The sequence below is a fragment of the Carlito syrichta genome, unplaced genomic scaffold, assembly GCF_000164805.1.
Source record: "Carlito syrichta isolate Samal-C Ts95f unplaced genomic scaffold, Tarsius_syrichta-2.0.1 Scaffold287843, whole genome shotgun sequence".
Classification (NCBI taxonomy): Eukaryota; Metazoa; Chordata; class Mammalia; order Primates; family Tarsiidae; genus Carlito; species Carlito syrichta.
Window position 1 is genome coordinate 128,451 of NW_007231939.1, and position 18,640 is coordinate 147,090.

An 18,640-nucleotide genomic window follows, 5' to 3' on the forward strand; every position below is an offset into this window, starting at 1 on the left:
AGATTTGTCTCCTATCTCCTGACTGACATCATCCATGATAAAGCCTTCTTCCCCGGCAATACTACTATCTCAGTGATTGGCTTTCTGTGCTGTGCATAACTAGACCTAGGTGCTTGGCAACAAAACTCACTCACCCATTGCAAGTGTACAATCTAATGATCTTTAGTAAATTTATTTAATTGTGTAGCCATCTAACAACCCAGTTAACAAACATGGCACCATCTCAATAAATTCCCTCAAAGCAATGCACTGTTCATTCCCACTCTGATTATAGCTCTCACCAATCACTGGTTGACTTTCTCCCTATATAAATTTGCCTTCCTGAGATATTTCAAATAAGTAGAAGCATAAACTAGTAATTTTTCTTTCATTTAGGATAATGCTTTTAAGATTCATCCACGTTCATAGAAATGAACTGTGTATCATTAGTTCATTTCCTTTTATTGATAAATAGTATTCCATTTTATGGATATACTACATTTTGTTTTTTCATTTACTAGTTGATGCATATTTGTATTATTTCCACATTTGACCATTAAAAATAATCCTGTGGTTAACATTTAAATATACACCTTTGTGTGGAAATATGTTCTCAATTTGCTGGGATGGAATCCTAGAATGAATTACTGGAACGTATGGTAAGTTTTATGTTTAACTTTTTAAGCAACTGTCAAACTGTCTTCCAAAGCAGATGTGCCATTTGACATTGCCACCAGCAATATCCAGTTATCCCAATTTCCCTGTCTTTGCCTTTTTATTGTAACCCTACTCTAATGGGGGTATGATAGTATCTCATTGTGTTTTTAATTTTCATTTCCCTAAGGATTCGTGAGGTTGAACATCTTATCTGGTTATTTGCCATTTCTTTGTATTCTTTGCCAAAGCGTCTGTTCAAATGTTTTGCCCATTTTAAATTAGGTTGCTTGTCTTCTTTTTGAGTTTTATGAATTCTTTATGTATCCTGGATATGAATCTTTTATCAGATACATGACTTGCAAATATTTTTTCAAAGTCTGTGCCTTGTATTTTCATTTTATTAACAGTGTGTTTTGAAGTGCAAAAGTTTTAATATTGATGACATTCAATTTATCAGCTATTTTTTTTCTTTTATGGATTGTGACTTCAATATGGAGTATAAGAACTCTTTGCCCAACCTAAGGTCAGGAAGATGTTGATGTTTTAATCTAAAAGTGACACAGTTTAAATTTTCACATTTAGGTCAATAGTTCATTTTGAGTTACTGTATATTTGCATACAGTGTGAAGTAAGAATCAATGTTCTTTTTGTTTTTTGTTTTTTTCTTTGCATGTGAATATCTAATTGTTATAGCACCATTTGTTTAAAAGACTATATTGTTCCCATTGAAGTGGTTTGCTACATTGGTTGAGGGGTGAGTATATAAGGATTTACATACTGAATTTATTTTTGAACTGTCAATTCTTTTCCATTGTTTATCTTTCCAATGATACTACAGTATCTTGATTATTATGATTTTTTAATATGGTATGTAATTGGATAGTGCAAATTTTCCAATTTTTTTCTTTCCCCAAATTACTTTGATTATCCTTTATATTCCACATGAATTTTAGGATCAGGCTATCAATTTCTACAAGAAAATTCTATTTTGTATAAAATGGTGCTGAATTTATAGCTCGATTTGGGAAGAATTGTCATATTGACAACAATGAATCTTCTATTCATGAAATGTATCTCTATTTATATCTCCTTTAATTACTTTCAACAATATTTCTTTCAGTGTACAAATTTTGCATTTCTACTGTGAAATTTATTTCTAAGTATTCTATTCTTTTTGAATGCTATTCCATATGGAATTATTTTCTTAATTTCATTTTTATTGTCCATAGTATGCAACAAAAACTGATTTTTTGTTTATTCCTCTGGTATTATTCTTTATTAGTCCTAATAGTTGTGTACATGTGTAATCCTTGGGATTTTCCATATGCAGGATCATGACATTTTCTGATACAGGTAGTTTTACATCTTAATTTCCTTTTCCTTCCTCCTTCTGTTCTTCTCCCTCTCCTGTCCCCTTCCCTCCCTTCCTCTCTTTCTTTTTCTATGTATGGATAGTTGTGGTAAAAGGGATATCTTTGTCATCCTCTAGATTTTAGGAGTATTGAGAGAACATTTGTAATAGTTGTTAACTGTGAGTTGTTTATAGTTGCTGTTTATCAGATTGAGAAAGTTCCCTTTTATGCTTAGTTTGTTGACAGCTTTAATCATGAATGATTGTGTCAAATACCTTCTCTGCATCTATTGAGATCATGTGTGGTTTTTGCATTCCTTTATACTACTAATATATTACATCAACTACTGGGGTTAGGTGGTATCTCAATGTGGTTTTGATTTGCATTTCTCTGATGAAAGTGAGGCTGAGCACTTTTTCATGTGTGTATTGGTTGCCCATATATCTTCTTTTGGAAGTCTTTCGCCCGCTGTTTAAGAGGGCTTTTTTTTTTTCTTTTGGTGTGTTTGAGTTCCTTGTAGATCCTAGATGTTAGGCCTTTGTGAGATGTACAGTTGGCAAATGTTTTTTCCCATTCTGTGGGCTGTCTCCCCACTCTCTTGATGATTTATTTTGCTTTGCAGAAGCTTGTCAGACAGTTTGATGAAGTCCCACTTGTCTATCTTATCTCTTATGTTATGGGCACTTGGAGTTTTGATCAGGAATTGGTTGCCAGTTCCAATTTCCATAAGGGTCTCTCCTGCATTTTCTAAGATTCTTATAGTTTGAGGTTTTATGTTTAGGTCTTTGATCCATTTAGAGTTAATTTTTGTGTATGGTGATAGGAATGGGTTCTGTTTCAATCTTCTGCATGTGATCAGCCAGTTTTCCCAGCACCATTTACTCAACAGGTTCTCTTTTCAGTGGTTGTTGTTGGAGGCTTTGTCAAAGATGAGTTGGTTGAGAAACTGAGGCGTTGCTTCCAGAATCTCTGTCCTGTTCCATTGGTTCATATGCCTGTTCTTATATCAATACCATCTTTTACTAAGGATTGTTTTGGCTATTTGTGGTTGTTTATATTTCCATATAAATTTCTGTATTGTAATTTCCAGGTCTGAGAATAATGATGTTGGTAAGTTAATGGGTATCACGTTGAATCTATAGATTGCCTTGGTACGATGGACACCTTAACAACGTTGATTCTTCCTATCCATGAGCATGGAATGTTTTTGTTTGTGTCTTCTTGAATTTCTTTGTATATTCTGTAGTTGCTGAATTTCTTTGAGCAGTGTTTTGTAGTTGTCAAGGTAAAGGTCTTCCACTTCTCTGGTTAGGAAGATGCTGAGGTATTTCGTGTGTGTGTGTGTGTGTGTGTGTGTGTGTGTGTGTGTGTGTGTCTTTTGTAAATGGGATTGTGCTTTTATTTAGTTCTCTGTGTGCTTGCTATTGGTATATAAGAATGCAACTGTCTTTTGCACATTTATTTTGTACCTCAAGACTCTGCCAAAGGACTTTATCAGTGAAACAGGTTTTTAACAGATTCTCTTGGACATTGGAGGTATAGAATCATATCATCAGCAAAGAGGGATAACTTAACTTCCTCTTCCAATTTGGATACACTTGATTTCTTTTTCTTGTCTAGTTACTCAAGCTAGGCCTTCCAACACAATGTTGAACAAGAGGGGTGAGAGTGGGCAGGCTTGTCTTGTTCCAGTTTTCAGGGGAAATGTTTCCAATTTCTGTCCATTTAGCAGTATGTTAGTGATGGGCTTATCGTAGATGGCAGTTACTACTTTGAAGTATATTCCTTCTATACCTAGATGTTTGAGGGTTTTTATCAAGAAGGGATGCTAGTTTTTATCAAAAGCTTTTACTGCATCTCATGAAATAATCATGTGGTTCTTGTTTTTGCATCTGTTGATGTATTTAATTACATTTATGGTCTTATGAATGTTGAACCAGCCCTGCATCCTGGGGATGAAGCCTACTTGGTCATGGTGGATGATTTTTGAGATGTGTTTTTGGATTTGATTTGCTAGAATCTTGTTGAGGATTTTTGCATCTATGTTCATAAGGGATATTGGCCTGTAGGTCTCTTTTTTTGTTGGATCTTTACCTGGTTTGGGTATCAGTGTGATGTGAGCTTCGTAAAATGATTTGGGGAGAATTCCATCTTTCTCAATTGCCTGGAATACTTTCAATAGGATTGATATCAGTTTTTCCTTGTATGTTTTTATGTTTTGTAGAGTTCTGCTGGAAAACTGTCTGGTCCAGGGCTTTTTTTTTTTTTTTTTTGTAGATAGTTTTCTTATGACAGAGTCAATTTCCTGGGTTATTACTGGTCTATTCAGTCTCTTGATATCATCTTGTTTCAACATGGGAAGGTTGTGTGATGTCAAAAAGTACTCCTTTTCATTTAGGTTATCAAGTTTGTTTTCAAACATGTGTGTATAGTATTCTCCAATAATCTTTTGTATTTCTTTGGGATCAGTGTGATTTGATCTTTTGTATTTCTGATTATGTTTATTTGGGTTTTTTCTCTCTTTTTCTTGGTCATTCTGGCTGGGGTCTATCAATCTGAATTCTTTCAAAGAACCAGTTTTTTGTTTTGTTTTGTTTTTTGATGTTTTCTATGATGTTTTTGTCTTCTATGTCCCACATTTGGGCTCTTATTTTGGTAATCTGGATTCTTCTGCTAAATTAGGGTGTTGGTGGTCTTCTCTTTCCAGCTTCCTTAGGTGATCTGTTAGGCTGTCAACTTGTAATCTTTCCATTTTCATGATGTGTGTTCATAGAGATATAAATCGTTCTGTTAGAACCGCTTTCATGACAACCCATAGATTTTGGTAAGATGCTTCTCCATTTTCATTTGTTTCCAGAAATCTTATAATTTTGATTTTGATTTCAGTGTTAACCCAGAAGTTGTTCAGCATCATCCTATTTAGTGTCCATGTCTCTGTGGGCTTTGGGGAAACTTCGCTGGTGTTGATATTTATTTTTATTCCACTGTGGTCTGAGAAGATGCATGGCAATATTTCAGCCTCCTGGAATTTATTTATGCTTGATTTATGGCCAAGGATGTGATCAATCTTGGAGTACATTCCATGCGGTGATGAGAAAAACGTATATTCTGTAGTTGCTGAGTGGAATAGTCTGTAGGTATCTATTAAGTTCATTCTTTGAGTGTCAAGTTTAGGTTCTGGATCTCCTTGTTGATTTTTTGTCTTGATGATCTTAGGGCTGTTAGTGGGATACTCAAGTTCCCTGCTATCATAGTGTTAGAGTCAATATCTTTTTTAAAATTTACTTAGTAGTTGCTTTATAATTGCTGGTGATCCTGTGTAGGGTGCACATATGTTGGGATGGATAGTTCTTGATGATGGATTGAAACTTTTATCATCATGTAGTGTCCCTTCATATCTTTTAAATTTTTTGATAGCTTAAAGGTTGTTTTGTCTGATATTAAGATTGTGCCTTCTTTTGTGGTTCATTTGCCTGAAAATTCATGCATCCCTTGTGGTGAGATGAGTTTCCTGGATGCAACAAATAATTGGGTCATGGTTTCTTATCCATCAGTGCCTTTTCAGTAGTGCATTTAGTTCATTCACATTCAGGCAGATTATTGACATGTGATTGTTTATCTATCATGACATTCTTATAAAGTATTTTCTTCATTTGTTTGCTTGTTTTCTTTCAACTTTGGGGGTGATGTATGTGTGTTTTCAAGTTGCAATGTATTCTCTGTTGATTCTGTGCTCTGCTGTTCTTTTGAAAGTGTGTGGTCATTCTTTTTCTTTCTTCTATGCCTAATACCTCTTTAAGTGTCTCCTATAGAGCTGGTCTGGAAGCTGCATAATTTCTTAGAGATTGGATGTCTGGGAAGGATTTTAATTCTCCATCACTGATGAAGCTGAGCTTGGCTGGGTAGGAAATTTTTGATTGAAATTATTTATCTTTGAGGACTTTAAATATTGAACTCCTGTCCCTTTTTGCTTATAGTGTTTCTGTTGATAGGTCTGTTGCTATTCTGATTGGTTTTCCCTGGTAGGTAGTCTGACCTTTCTCTCTTGTTGCCTTTGGAATTTTTTCTTTTGTGCCTACTTTGTGTAGGCAAATTACTGTGTGTCTGGGGGTTGGTCTTCTCATTTGATAACTTGTGGGGGTTCTCTGTATTTCTTGTGTTTGGCTGGTCACATCTCTGGTGAGATGGGGAAAGTTTTCCTAAATGACTTCCTGGAATACTTGCTCCAAGGTGTTCTCCTTTTCCCCTTCTTCTTCTGGGATACCAGTCAGGCATAGATTTGGCCTCTTGATATAATCACATATCTCTTGTATGTTTTGTTCTTTCTTTCTGAATTTTCTTTCTATGTGTTTTACAGATCAGGTTAATTCCATGTTCTGGTCTTCAAGTTCCAAGAGTCTTTCTTCTGCTAGATTAATTCTACTTTCCACGCTTTTCATTTTTTAAATGATTTCCTGGGTGAAATTTTTTATGGCCAAAATCTCTGTTATAAGTTCTTCCAGAGTTGTGTCTTGTCTTTCTTTAGTCTTATTCACTCTTCCCATCCAGTCCCTAATCCCTGTCTTATTCTGGGGTCAGTTGTGGGTGACTTCCATTGTTTGGCTCCAAGATCTGATTTTTCAGGTGTTTTCTCTTTGTTACACTTGAAATTACCTGTGATTTTCTATTGGGTTTTCCTCATTTGTGACAGATCTCTTGCTTTTCTCTTTAGTTCTGTTATTCAGTGTCAGTGGAAAAGGCTTTTCCTTCTGATGTTTGCTTAGCCCTCTATTCTTTCCTGATCCGGGATATGGATTTGTTTTATTTTGAAACAGGATTGGGGGTGAGAAGCTTTGCTGTCTCTTGTCATTTTGAAAGTCAATTAAGGTAGAGGATGAGGAGCTAGGATTCAGAAATTACTTGCAAATCACAGTGCTCACTGATTGTGGTATGTGTTCCCTGAGACCCACTCCTCACTACCACTCTGTATGACAATGCAACAGGTATGTGTGTGTACCCCCTGAGTCAAAGTTATAATAACATCCATGAGGAGAACAGAGAAAAACAGAATGAAACAAGATGGACAAAATTTCTAAAATATGAAAAAAATCACAGAACAATGAAAGCAGAAGCCAAAGCAAAAAACAATTGAACACATACATTCACACACACACACACACACACACACACACCACATACACACGCACACACACACACACACACACACACACACACACACTCCCCAAAACAAACTGGAATAACAACAAAGTGAAACAAAACAAAAACAACAAAAAACAGGGAAACTAAACATACACACATACATGCCTAGAACAAAATGAATGGAGAAGAAAAAGAAAGACAAGAAAAAAACACAAAGAAAAAGATAGGAATTCATACTGAACCCTCACACACATAGTCACACACACGCTAGCCTAAAAAAAAAGAGAGAAGAACAAAAGAGCAAAAAAAGACCAAGAAAAAGGAAAAAAATAAAAGAAAACCTGAATCATTCACATAAACACATAAAAAGAAAACAAAAAACAACAAAAGAAAGAAAAAGAAAAGAGAGAAAAAAAGGGGGGGCATGCATATCAAACCCTCACATACACATTCATACACAAAATAAAAATATTTTAAAAATAGAAAAACTAACAAATAGGAAAAAAAAATTTTAATGAAAAAAACTCTGTCCTCTGTGGCAGTTTCTGTTATTGTTCCTCTTGTCTGCTTCTCTACTGTCTCCTGCAGAGCTTTCGCCTCTTTTACTCTCTCCCCAGTGTCCAGAGCAGGGAAGGAGGAGGGGCAGTGGGGGTGGGTGCAGCTGCAGTCCTCCTTGCCCACTCTCATATGGTCAGGGGGATCCCCTCCAGTGGGGAGGTGCAGGATTATCTCTTCCCCAGGTATGCACTCTTGGGGTTGCCCCAGCCAGACCTATCCTGGAATGGGGTTCTCCTATTGCAGCTTATGTTCAGGCTCCACCTTAGTTTGTTGCTCTCAGTTGTGCCCCAACTGTGTGGGTCTGATATTCAGAGAATTGCTGGGAAGGAGGGAGGTTGGATTAGCCCTGGACTCACCACTGATCTGTTTAAAGGTCTTTCTTGTCCTTTTCTAGTCATACCCTTTGTCCCGTGGCTGAGTCAGCATAGGGGGTGGGACACCTGTCTTAGCACTTGTCCTGTCCCTCCAAAGTTTGTGCTTTCAGGATATTCCCTCCAGGTCACAATCAACCCCTGAGTAGTTGATCCACCAATCACAGAGATCAGGTCTATTGCTCTGTGGTGAGCAAGTCAGAGCACTTTCCTGCCCTGTTTTCAAGATGATGATGAGGTGCCTCTTTCATCTTCTCTAGTGGGGCTCTGCCTCTGGACTCCCTCTGTAGCCCTTGCAGCCAGTATGTGGCCAGGCACTACAGTGGTGAGGCAGAGTCTGGAGCTGGTAGTCTCTCCCCATCACTCCTTTGTAGGAAAATTTTTGTCAGTTAAAAAAAATGGAGCTCAGCTTCTGCAAACCAGGAAGTGCTAGGGACCAAGCAGAGCAGCTGCTATACCAGCTGCTTCACCTGGAGGGCCCTGACCACTTGCTCATGAGCCCCCACTTCGTCAGTCTCGCTCAGCATCTTCTTCCCAGTAAGGGTTTTGCTGATTTAAAGAAAATGGCACTTGGCTTCTGCTTCCCGGGAATCACTAGGGTCCAAGCTGCAGCACCAGCTGTTTCACGGGGCCACTTGCTCCCGAGCCGTCACTCAATCATTCACACTCCCACTCACTCACTGACAGGTACACAAAATTTTCTATATACTCACTCACACCAGGACTCGCACAGACTGACTGGCTCGGCTGCCATCTTTCCGACACTCACAAAGTGAGCTATTTAATTCCCAAATAATTTCAGATTTTCCAGCTTCCCTTATGCTGTTGATTCTAATTTAATTCTGCTGAATTCTTTTGTTTGCAAAGAATATACATTGTATCATTAAGTCCTTTAAATTTATTGAGACTTGTTTTATGTCTTAGTATATGGTCCACTGTAGAGAGTGTCCACCTGTACGTGGCAAAAATTAGTATCCTTCAGTAGTTGGGTGGTATATTGCACACATATGTCAGGTTAAGTTAGGTAACAGTATCAGATAACTCTTCTATATGTGAGCTCCTGCTGTCTAGATTTTCTATGAGTTATTGAATAGTTTATTAGAATTTTCAACTACTATCATTTAAATTTATATTTCTCATCATTTAAATTTATATTTCTCCTTTGAATTCTATCACTCTTTACTTCATGTATTTTGGGGCTCTTTTTAGTGTATATATATTTTTCATCAGTTTCCTCAGTTTCCTATTTTGGTTCCTTTGTTTCTTCTTGATTGCCTTTTAAAAATTTATATATACATACATGTATTTTTAATTTGATATGTCACCTTTTTTAATTTGATATGCTCATGTGGTTTCTTAGTGAATGTTCTAGAAATTACAAGATGCATCTTAATTTATCACAATGTACTTCAGGTTAACACTAAAATTGGAAATTATTTTTTACATTTTAAAATCAGAAATTAAAATCGGAAATTATTTTTTATATTTTAAAATTTTTCTCTCATGTCTGAACTAAGAACAGGACCTGTCATCGAAATTCAATGTCATGGAAATAATGATGGCAGTCCAGTACCTAAAATTCAATGATAAAACTCATCTCTCCGACCAGAGAAATTAGGAAAAGGGCACTGACATACCAAGAATGTTGGGAATCCTCTATCATATTTTTCCCTCTTTTCTATCTCTGTGTTTTATGTAATGGAATGTCTATTTAAGACTTTAGCTAAATATATGGATTGCATATATTTTCTCCAAACATGGACTGCATTGCACTTGCTTAATAGTGTCATTGATGAACATAGATTCTTAATAATAATAAAGTTCAATATATGAATTCTTTCCTTATGCTTAGTGTTTTTAGTGTTCTTTAAATCTTTGCATACTCAAGGTCATCAGCATATTCTTTTAAATTTTTTATCTAAAATCATCATTGTTTTAACCTTCATATTTAAATCTACAGTCTACTTGGAATTGATTTTTTTTTTTTTTTTGGTAGAGTGTGAAATAAGAGTCACAATATCTTTAATATTCATACTGCTACTCAATTGGCCTAGCGTCCTTCATTGGAAAAATCACTCCTTTTCACACTATACTATAGTATCAGCATAGTCATACAGCTGGTAATCTTATATACTCAGCCTTTTCTGGCTCTGTTCTGCTCCATTTGTCAGTCTGTCTGTCTTTGGGAACATACCACAATGTGTTAATTACTATGACTTCCAATGAATCTTAATATCTTATAGTATACATTTCCCAGCTTTGTTTTTCTTCTTGGATATTTCATGGAATAGTCTTTAACCTTTGTTTTCCCATTTGTATTCTAGAATCAGTTTGATAATTTCTACAGTCTTTGGATTTTTGAATGGAATTGTACTGAATCAATAGGTTACTTTGAAGCAAATTGACATCTTTACATTATTGAGTCTTCCAAATCATAAACATGGTATATCCCTCCATTTACTTAGGTTTTCTTTAATTTTTCTCAATGAAGCTTTATAATTTTTAAGTGAGGAGATCTTGCATAATTTTGTTACATTTATTTCTAAGTATTTAATTTGTATGCTATTTGAAACTGTAGCTTTTCATGTATTTCTATTTGTTTGTTTCTGGTATATAGAAATACAGCTGATTTTTAAACATTTGACCTCATCAAACAAACTTGTTAAAATCAACTATTAATTCTGATATTTTTTAATTCCTTTATATTTTATGGACACAATCATGTCATCTGTAGATTTGTAGTTCAGTGTTTCTGTAAAATTAATGTTATTTCTTTGGTAAAAATTTTGAAGAGATATAATGGTGACGCCATATGGGAACAAGCTTTTCTTTGTGAGAGGATCTTGATAGAAATCACATACACCCACCCACACACCCAAAGCATTCAGTTTTGTCCAAATTGCTACATGAGGTTTAACTATAATTCTATCTTCTCTCTCTGAAATATACAGGAAAACAAACAAACAAAAAACCTGCCTAATTCTCTGTGAGTGCTTCTCACATATTTTCCATAAAATTTGAAGTCTCAGTGTTTATCCTAAATTTTTCACAAGAGATTTTTCATTTTCCTGCCAAAAAAAAAAAAAAGCCATATTTACCTTCCTATGAAAACAAAGCTGCAAATAACAATAATCAAGTGGCAGTGATACTTCAGGGAATTATACAATCTTTATATCCAGTGTCTTTGTGCATTTGGTATACATCATTTTTCCCTTAGAGTACCACATTCTACCTTTGAGAAGCACAGCCATTTCCAACAAAGCTCTCATATTTCAATACCGATGTCCCACTTTTATCAGTTCTCTTTTGCATTCGCAGAGTAAGCTGACATGCACACTTGCAGAGTAGAGGTCTTCTGATCACTAATGGGAGACTAGTGTCTAGTTAATGCTGACAAGCATGTCTAAAACTAAGAGGCTTGAATGGAATAGTGCTGTGCACCCATCAACAGAGAAGAGCTGAATTCTTGTAAGTCAGATATCCCTCACTGTTTGTACCATTGTGAGGGAAACAGTTTTTTTAAAAAACAAACAAACAGGGCCACACAAACATCCATTTTATCAAAAGAAAAACCTTGGGAGATTGATCTACACACGTCCACAAAGTGAATATATTAAGCTGTGTTTGATGTGTGATCATTTATTTATATTCAAGGCATTCTTGGTTTCTAACTTTTGCTCCCTTGATGCGAGTGACTTTGGCAGCTAGCAACTGAACTGTAATTTTCCTTCTGTCGGAGAAAGAGCTATTTAATGCTACAGGTCAAGACAAGCCAGCGTGAGGAGTAAAGGCCGGTCTACAGAGATCAAGAGTTAAAGCCTTCATATTTCATACAAGCTAAGTCTATCCAAGCTTTTAATTTCATATAAAGCATCCATTTTTGATGTCCTCTAAACTGTGATATATCAGACTTAGAATTTTTTTACAACATCGTTTATGTGGGAAGGCAAGGTTGGACTATTGTAAATTATTCATTAATCTCAGTCAATTATTACAGAGCACTCATTCTGATAGAAACTGTTTTCGTTTGTAAAGCAGTCTTTTTTTTTTTTTAACCAAGAATTTCATACTCCAATTGCCCTGTCAAGGTCAGAATACCCTATAACTAGAGACAGCTGAAAGTCATGTTCTATGTGGTGAGTAAAACAAAATTTAATAGTATGTTCGTGATTAGTTTATTTAAATTTACTTCCAGTTATATTCCCCAAAATGAGAAGTTGTCAATGTTCTGATATAATTGAATTAAGTCTTTTTTTTTTTTTTGAGTTGGAGTCTCACTCTGTTGCCCAGACTGGAGTGCAATGGCCGCTCCCGGCCACCGCAGCCTCGTTCTGCTGGGCTCCAGCGATCCTTCCGCCTCAGCCTTCCAAGTAGCCGGAATTACAGGCATGCGCTACCACGCCCGGCTGATTTTTTGATTTACTGTAGAGATGAGGTCTCGCTGCCCAGGCGGGTCTCGAATCCGCGGGCTCAGGCAATACACCCACCTCAGTCTCCCAAAGGCGTGGGATTACAGGCTGAGCCACCGAGCCCGGCGAATTAAGTCTTTCAATACTAATTATTCTGTAATATAAATCTAGCTTTAAAATCCATAGTCCATATTGCCTCTCAAAGTATAGAGACAAAAGGTGAACATCTACAAGGTTACTGTCAGGGTGATAATCATCTCCCCAAACTATCACTGTAATACTAAAACACTGCGAATCTGTGAGTATACCATATTTATGTTGCGTTTACTTTTGAACATGATTTGTATACTCAAAAATAAAACCCTACCTCATGGTTTCTTTGTAATTAATACACACAAAAGAACAGCCAACCCTGTATAAAGTACACTCTATGTCATCTTTCTCTGGACACTGTCCATGCACATTCGGAGGACTGAACATGCCATGCCTCCATAATTATTACGTTCCTAATACAATGATCTTATTCTTTACAAACTGTCCTTCTTCAGCAGAAGCTTCATTTCCTCTTCCATTTATTTATCTAAAGAGCTTGACAGTGAGCTTTGGTAAAATTTGGATATGTGCAGGTGGAAGGTATCTGGGGAGTCTCATGGCCCCACAATTTTGATTGGTGTGACACGGATTCTCAAAATTGTCTGTACACTATGCATACCCCTGTGTAACTCCACCCAAGCTTACCAGCCACTTACAAAGCCCATACCACACAGTTATCGAGCCTCGATCCAGCAACCCACAGGTAACAGCTGACAGCATCTGAAGTTAGCCTTGAATGCTCCCACCTGGGAGTCCCTCACAGCATGCCTCAGGGTGACGTCCAGAAAGCCTAATTCCTTCTGTCTGGAAAGACACTCAGATCCTTGCAGACTGTGGCCTTGTCTCCCGAGTCTGCTCTCTTCCAAGCTATGCTCAGCCTCTTGTCAAATTGCCCATAGGAGCCATAATCCTCAGGCTCGGTCTGTCATCAACAACCCTCTTAAAGCATGACATCCGCCCTCGGTTCCTCAGGTACAGAGTAATCCTTGTTTTTTGGGATGAAGAAACACTCTTCCTTGACAAATTAGGATCAAGGACACCTGCTGTCTCTTTTTCATAAAGCAGGCAAGGCTTCTGATCTATCCGGGGCTCTCACTGGGAATAAGAGGGGGTTCTCTTCCTGCCTAATTTGCTTATGAAAAATATTCAATTATGTTCCAAGTTTAATTCACTTAGTAATGAAAAGTAAATGAGCCCAACCAGCGTGTTTGATTTGTCTTGGAAAGAGAGAAACAGCTTTGCGAGAGCAAACAAAGTTAAATTAAAATAAGTGACTCGCTTCAAAGGTGGAAATTGAATTTCTCCCCAAAGAACTCAACATCCATTAAACATGGGACTCAATGCCTTGCCACAGAACAGCACCCTAAAGATTACACGAGTGTGTGTCTGTGTGGATACCCGTCTTCAAACTCACATATCTGCTTACGTCCCAACGATCATGAAACGGAGTGTGGAGGGTGGGGCGGGGTGGGGTGGGGGGCACACTTGTCACCAACAGGCATCTCACGTACCGTTTTTGCAGATGGGGCAGCACTGATCCGGCTCATACACGGGGTCCACGCACTCCGTCTGGGGACATGCTGACACTGTGCACAGCACCTCGCCATTGGCTTCACAGCGGCACCTCTCGCATGGAGACACCTGAAACACACGGTCACGGTCATGCCTTCTGCCGTCCTTTCCTACAAAGTTGTATTTTTCCTCCCCTAAACTTTCTGTAAAGACTTCCAAGCATTTCAGGAATGTTAAAGAAAACATTTAAAAAGATCCTGCCCAGCGGTTTTCAAAGCGTGGACACAGGAGTCCTGGGTGTTCAGGAGCTGCCTTGGGTGCAGACATGCAGGACGGGCCCCAGGGCTGCTACTCTCCCCTCCCCCGCAACTCCCGCCAGAGCAGCTTGGGTTCTCATGGGCTACATACATATTGGATTGCCTGCCTTATGAGCTTTCTTTTGAAGAAATGCTTTTGTTTCTTTAAAAATTAACAAATAATAACTTGTCCACCCACTCGTCACGTAGATGGCTCCCTTTTCCACAGACCTGCCAAGTCGCCACCCAACAGAGCGGGGACCACTGCCAGATACTAGAACAAGAAGGGAAGGGGAAGGGGGAAAGAGAGGAGAAACTGAGCCTGTCCTCAAAGTCCAGCCCCGTGCCAGGGGTTGCATGAGTATTAGTTCATCCAACTCTTACGGCAACGCTAGAACAAGCCTGCTACAATTTTCAGCCTGTGTCCTGATGAGGCATTAGGCAATGTGAAACAGGCAGATGTTTCCTCAAAGACCCAGCGGCTCTGCTGCTGAGGGCAAGCCCACAGCAACTCCACCCTCCTCAAGGCCTGGCGGGCTCATTCCCTTCTATCATCCATTGTTATGATGTATGACTGGATGCCAGGCTTCAGTTTGTCTCTCTGCACTTTCCAGCCATTGGCCCAAAGTTGACCTTTCTGAACCATTCAAATCAAGCATACCAGCCACTCCTGGGAAAGTTGCACACTGACAGCTGAGCTCTCCCACAGTCCCCCATGCAGGCCATGGTGTAGAGGATTCATTTCCTGGGAACCACCAATGGAGAGATTTTTTTTTTTTTTGAGTTGGAGTCTCACTCAGTCGCCCAGACTGGAGTGCAGTGGCCACTCCTGGCCGCTGCAGCCTCGACCTGCTGGGCTCCAGCGATCCTTCCGCCTGAGCCTTCTGAGTAGCCGGAATTACAGGCACATGCTACCACGCCTGGCTGATTTTTTTTATTTATCGTAGAGATGAGGTTTCGCCAAGTTGCCGAGGTGGGTCTTGAACCCACGGGCTCAGGCAATCCACTCACCTCACCCTCCCAGGATTACAGGCTGAGCTACCAAGCCTGGCTTGGAGAGATTTTTTAAACAGAGTGAACTCAGGGCAAAGCAGAAAGGGTGTCTGCAGACCCAGCTATCAAAAGCAAGACTTTAAGGTGAAAATGTACGCTTTAAAAGTCAGTGGTAATGGGAGACAGGTGATGTCAGGCCGAGTTCCTGCTCTCAAAGAGGCGAAGGACCCCAGTTCATCATGTTTTCCATACCCGTGGTATAAATACCACTTGTAAGGTAAGAAACACAAGCAACTCTCACAAATGCTTCCTTTGTGCATACAATGCAAAAACTAAAAATGGACTGGTTATTGTATGAAGAAAAGGTCGACTTGGGTTTAAATATATCGCTTTCTGAGGCACTAGACCACAGTTAACCTGCCTGGGAGTCAGGGTTTAGGGGAGTGTGTGTGTGTGTGTGTGTGTGTGTGTGTGTGTGTGTGTGTGTGCGCGCGCGCGTGTGCGTGTATGTGTGTGTTTGGCAAAAAGAAAAAAAGAAAACTTTGAAAAACTTCAGAGTAGGCTGAGACAAAATATTGGTTTGCAATGCCGCCTGAGAAGTTAAAATCAGTCTTATGATAAAAAGGCATGTTTTTGAGAAGTATTTTTGGCACAGTGAGGTTTTTTGTTTTATTCTGTGTTGTTTGGGGTTTTCTTTTGCTACCATAACCAGTGTTGCTGTAGTTGTTATGGGACTCCTCTCCTTCTTCCTCCTACCAAGTCCCCATTCTGTCTGGAGCGTCTTCACCTCAAGGGAGACGTACACAGAAAGCAGAATGAGAAAAAGATTCTGAGTTTTAAAAGCAAAGACCTTGTTACAGAGACATGGCTGATTGTATGCCAGAAGCCTTCAACTGGAAGGACTCCAGGCATAAGCCGTCAAGCCCAGGTGGTGTTGATGGAGCGCCAAAACACCCTGTCTTAGGGGTTGAGGCCCATTCCCTACAGGACAGTCACAAGAAGCAGGAGGGTCAGCTGGCTGGGTCTGTCCTCAAGAAGCAGTACAACCTGGCATCCATCCACCCCTCACTTAAGCAGTGCTCCTGGGAAGAAGTATAAAGCACCGTTTGGGAATTTGAAAGAAGGCGAGTATGGGCCCCACGTCATGTCCCCAGGGAGAGATCCAGGAACACAGCAGGAACACAGAGCAAAGTGCACAACCGCAAAGTCAGAAAGGCTCCAGGTACGCTGGCGGCAGGCCCCGAGGCAGCCTGGTCCAGCAGCGTTCTGCATGAGGGAGCTCACCCTGGCAAATGCGCAGAGACCACTGGCCTGGAAACAAAACACCTCTGCCTGCTGCTGAAGCTGAAATTCACTGCATCCATGCTGCAGAGTGTGGCTTGAACACATGCACACAGGCAGCTCTGCCATCTTCTCAAAGGTTTCATACCTCCATAAAAAATTTGTTTGGGGGTTTTACTATCATTCAGTATTTAGAAATCCTGATTGGGCTACAGTCGTGCACCACATGGTGATGTTTGGGTCAAGAGCAGACCACATATTTATCAGTGGTCCCGTAAGATTATGGTATCCTAGTGTTCCTGTACTTTTTCTGTTTTAGATGCACACATACTCACCATTGTATTGCAACTGTCTGCAATAGTCAGTGCAGTAACAAGCTGTACAGATCTGTAGCCCAGGAGCCAACAGTTGAGACATTTTAGCCTGGTGTGTGATAGGCTTTACCGCCTAGGTTTGCGTAACTATGCTGAGTTCACACAGCAATGAAATGGCCTAAACGTGCATCTCCCAGAATGGATCCCCATCATGAAGTGATGCATGGCTATATTCGGAGATCTGTTCACTTCTCAAATATCAAAGTTGACGCTTAGAACCGGGACCCTCCTGAGCACGCCCCTCTCAGGCCTCACCTCCTGCTGCCTGCGTCTGCCTTCACCAGCATCCACGCTGAACTCTGATCCACTCCCATTGCAGGCTCAGGCCTGCTCATGAGGAGGCGGGGCTGGTGACAGCAAGTAGCAAAGCAATGCCAGTCCCCTCAGCTGCTAGCCATGCGTTCTGCTAGTCCTACCTGAGCAAAAGCCCTCAGGCTGTTCAGAGGCTCCTGGTTCTTAGACATCAGAGTTTCTCATCTGATAGCCAGTTTCCAGCATCCCTATCTCAAACCTAGATCACATAATAGAACTCTGTCTTGTTCATGTTCATGCTCTCGTCCCCTGGAGGGTGGTCCGGTCCCAGGACCCCAATCCCAACCTGTGGACCCACCTTCCAGGAAGACCTGCTTGCCTCACAGTCTCAGATCTCTGCTTGGACCACCTGCTGGGCCCCTCTGCCACTCCTGGTGTTGGCCCTGGTCACTCATCAGGCTTTACCCAGCTAATCCGGCCAGCCCTGAACAGAAAAAAAATAATGCCAAGTCCTTGTCAGCGAAACTCAGTCGAACCAGCCCACTGAGCTCCTCCCACCATGTTCCTGGCTTGTCTATGCCTCGTTCATGCTGTCCTGTCTTCCTGGAAAGGCTCATGTTGGATAAACTCTTAATGTGGCGAATCCTGGTCAAACATAGCCTCCTCTGAGAAGCCATATTTGATACCAAAATGGATAGAGGCGGCACTTGCCCCCCAACAGTCCTCATATAGGGTAGGGAAGGTTGCTAGGGAAAAAAAAAAGCAAAACCAACAAACACAAACACCTAGTGCCCTTACAAACTCAGCAGCAGCCCAGGAAGATGCAGCCTGTATACAGGTTCAGACTCAGTGCATCACAGAGGAAAAGTCACCCCTCAACTCCCAGCCTGGAGTCCTCCAGGGAAGTTTGATGGAGACCCAGCTGGATTCAGGCCAGCTCTTCTCATGGCTCAGGTCCTATACTGCCTGGGTACCCACCATTCCAACACAGGGCTCTGCTTAGTGCCTCAGAATGGCCACTTATACAACGATAAGAGCAGCTTCCTGCTCAGATTGCCTGGGACAAAGGGCTAGTGCCTTCTACCTCCCGAGATGGGGACAAGCTGCCAAGGAGCAGATGGAAGCTGCAGCCCGTGATTCCGGCTTTGGGGCCCAGCTTCGACACAAGGTTTGGATCCCCAGTCATCAGGGCCAATCTGGTGTTCTGGGTCACAGTGACCCTATTTCAGGTTCACTTCACTAACCCATAGCTGGAGTCCCACCAATATGGTCAGCAGGCATGGTCAGCTGACCCCAATGTCTAGGAGTCAGGTCAAGGTCTGCCTGTACCTTGACTTGATCAGATTCCAAGTTGCTGCTCTGACTCTAGGCACC

General features: G+C 40.2%; 1 protein-coding gene across 1 annotated transcript in view; it reads right to left on the reverse strand.

Annotated features, from left to right (window-relative positions):
* Positions 1 to 18,640, reverse strand: part of VWC2 (von Willebrand factor C domain containing 2) — a gene marked incomplete at its 5' end in the record, with an annotated part of 151,700 nt that overhangs the window by 107,221 nt on the left and 25,839 nt on the right. The window contains one exon of the mRNA XM_021709985.1: positions 14,070 to 14,199. Within this exon, the coding sequence (XP_021565660.1) occupies positions 14,070 to 14,199 (130 nt within the window). The remainder of the gene's footprint in view (positions 1 to 14,069; positions 14,200 to 18,640) is intronic.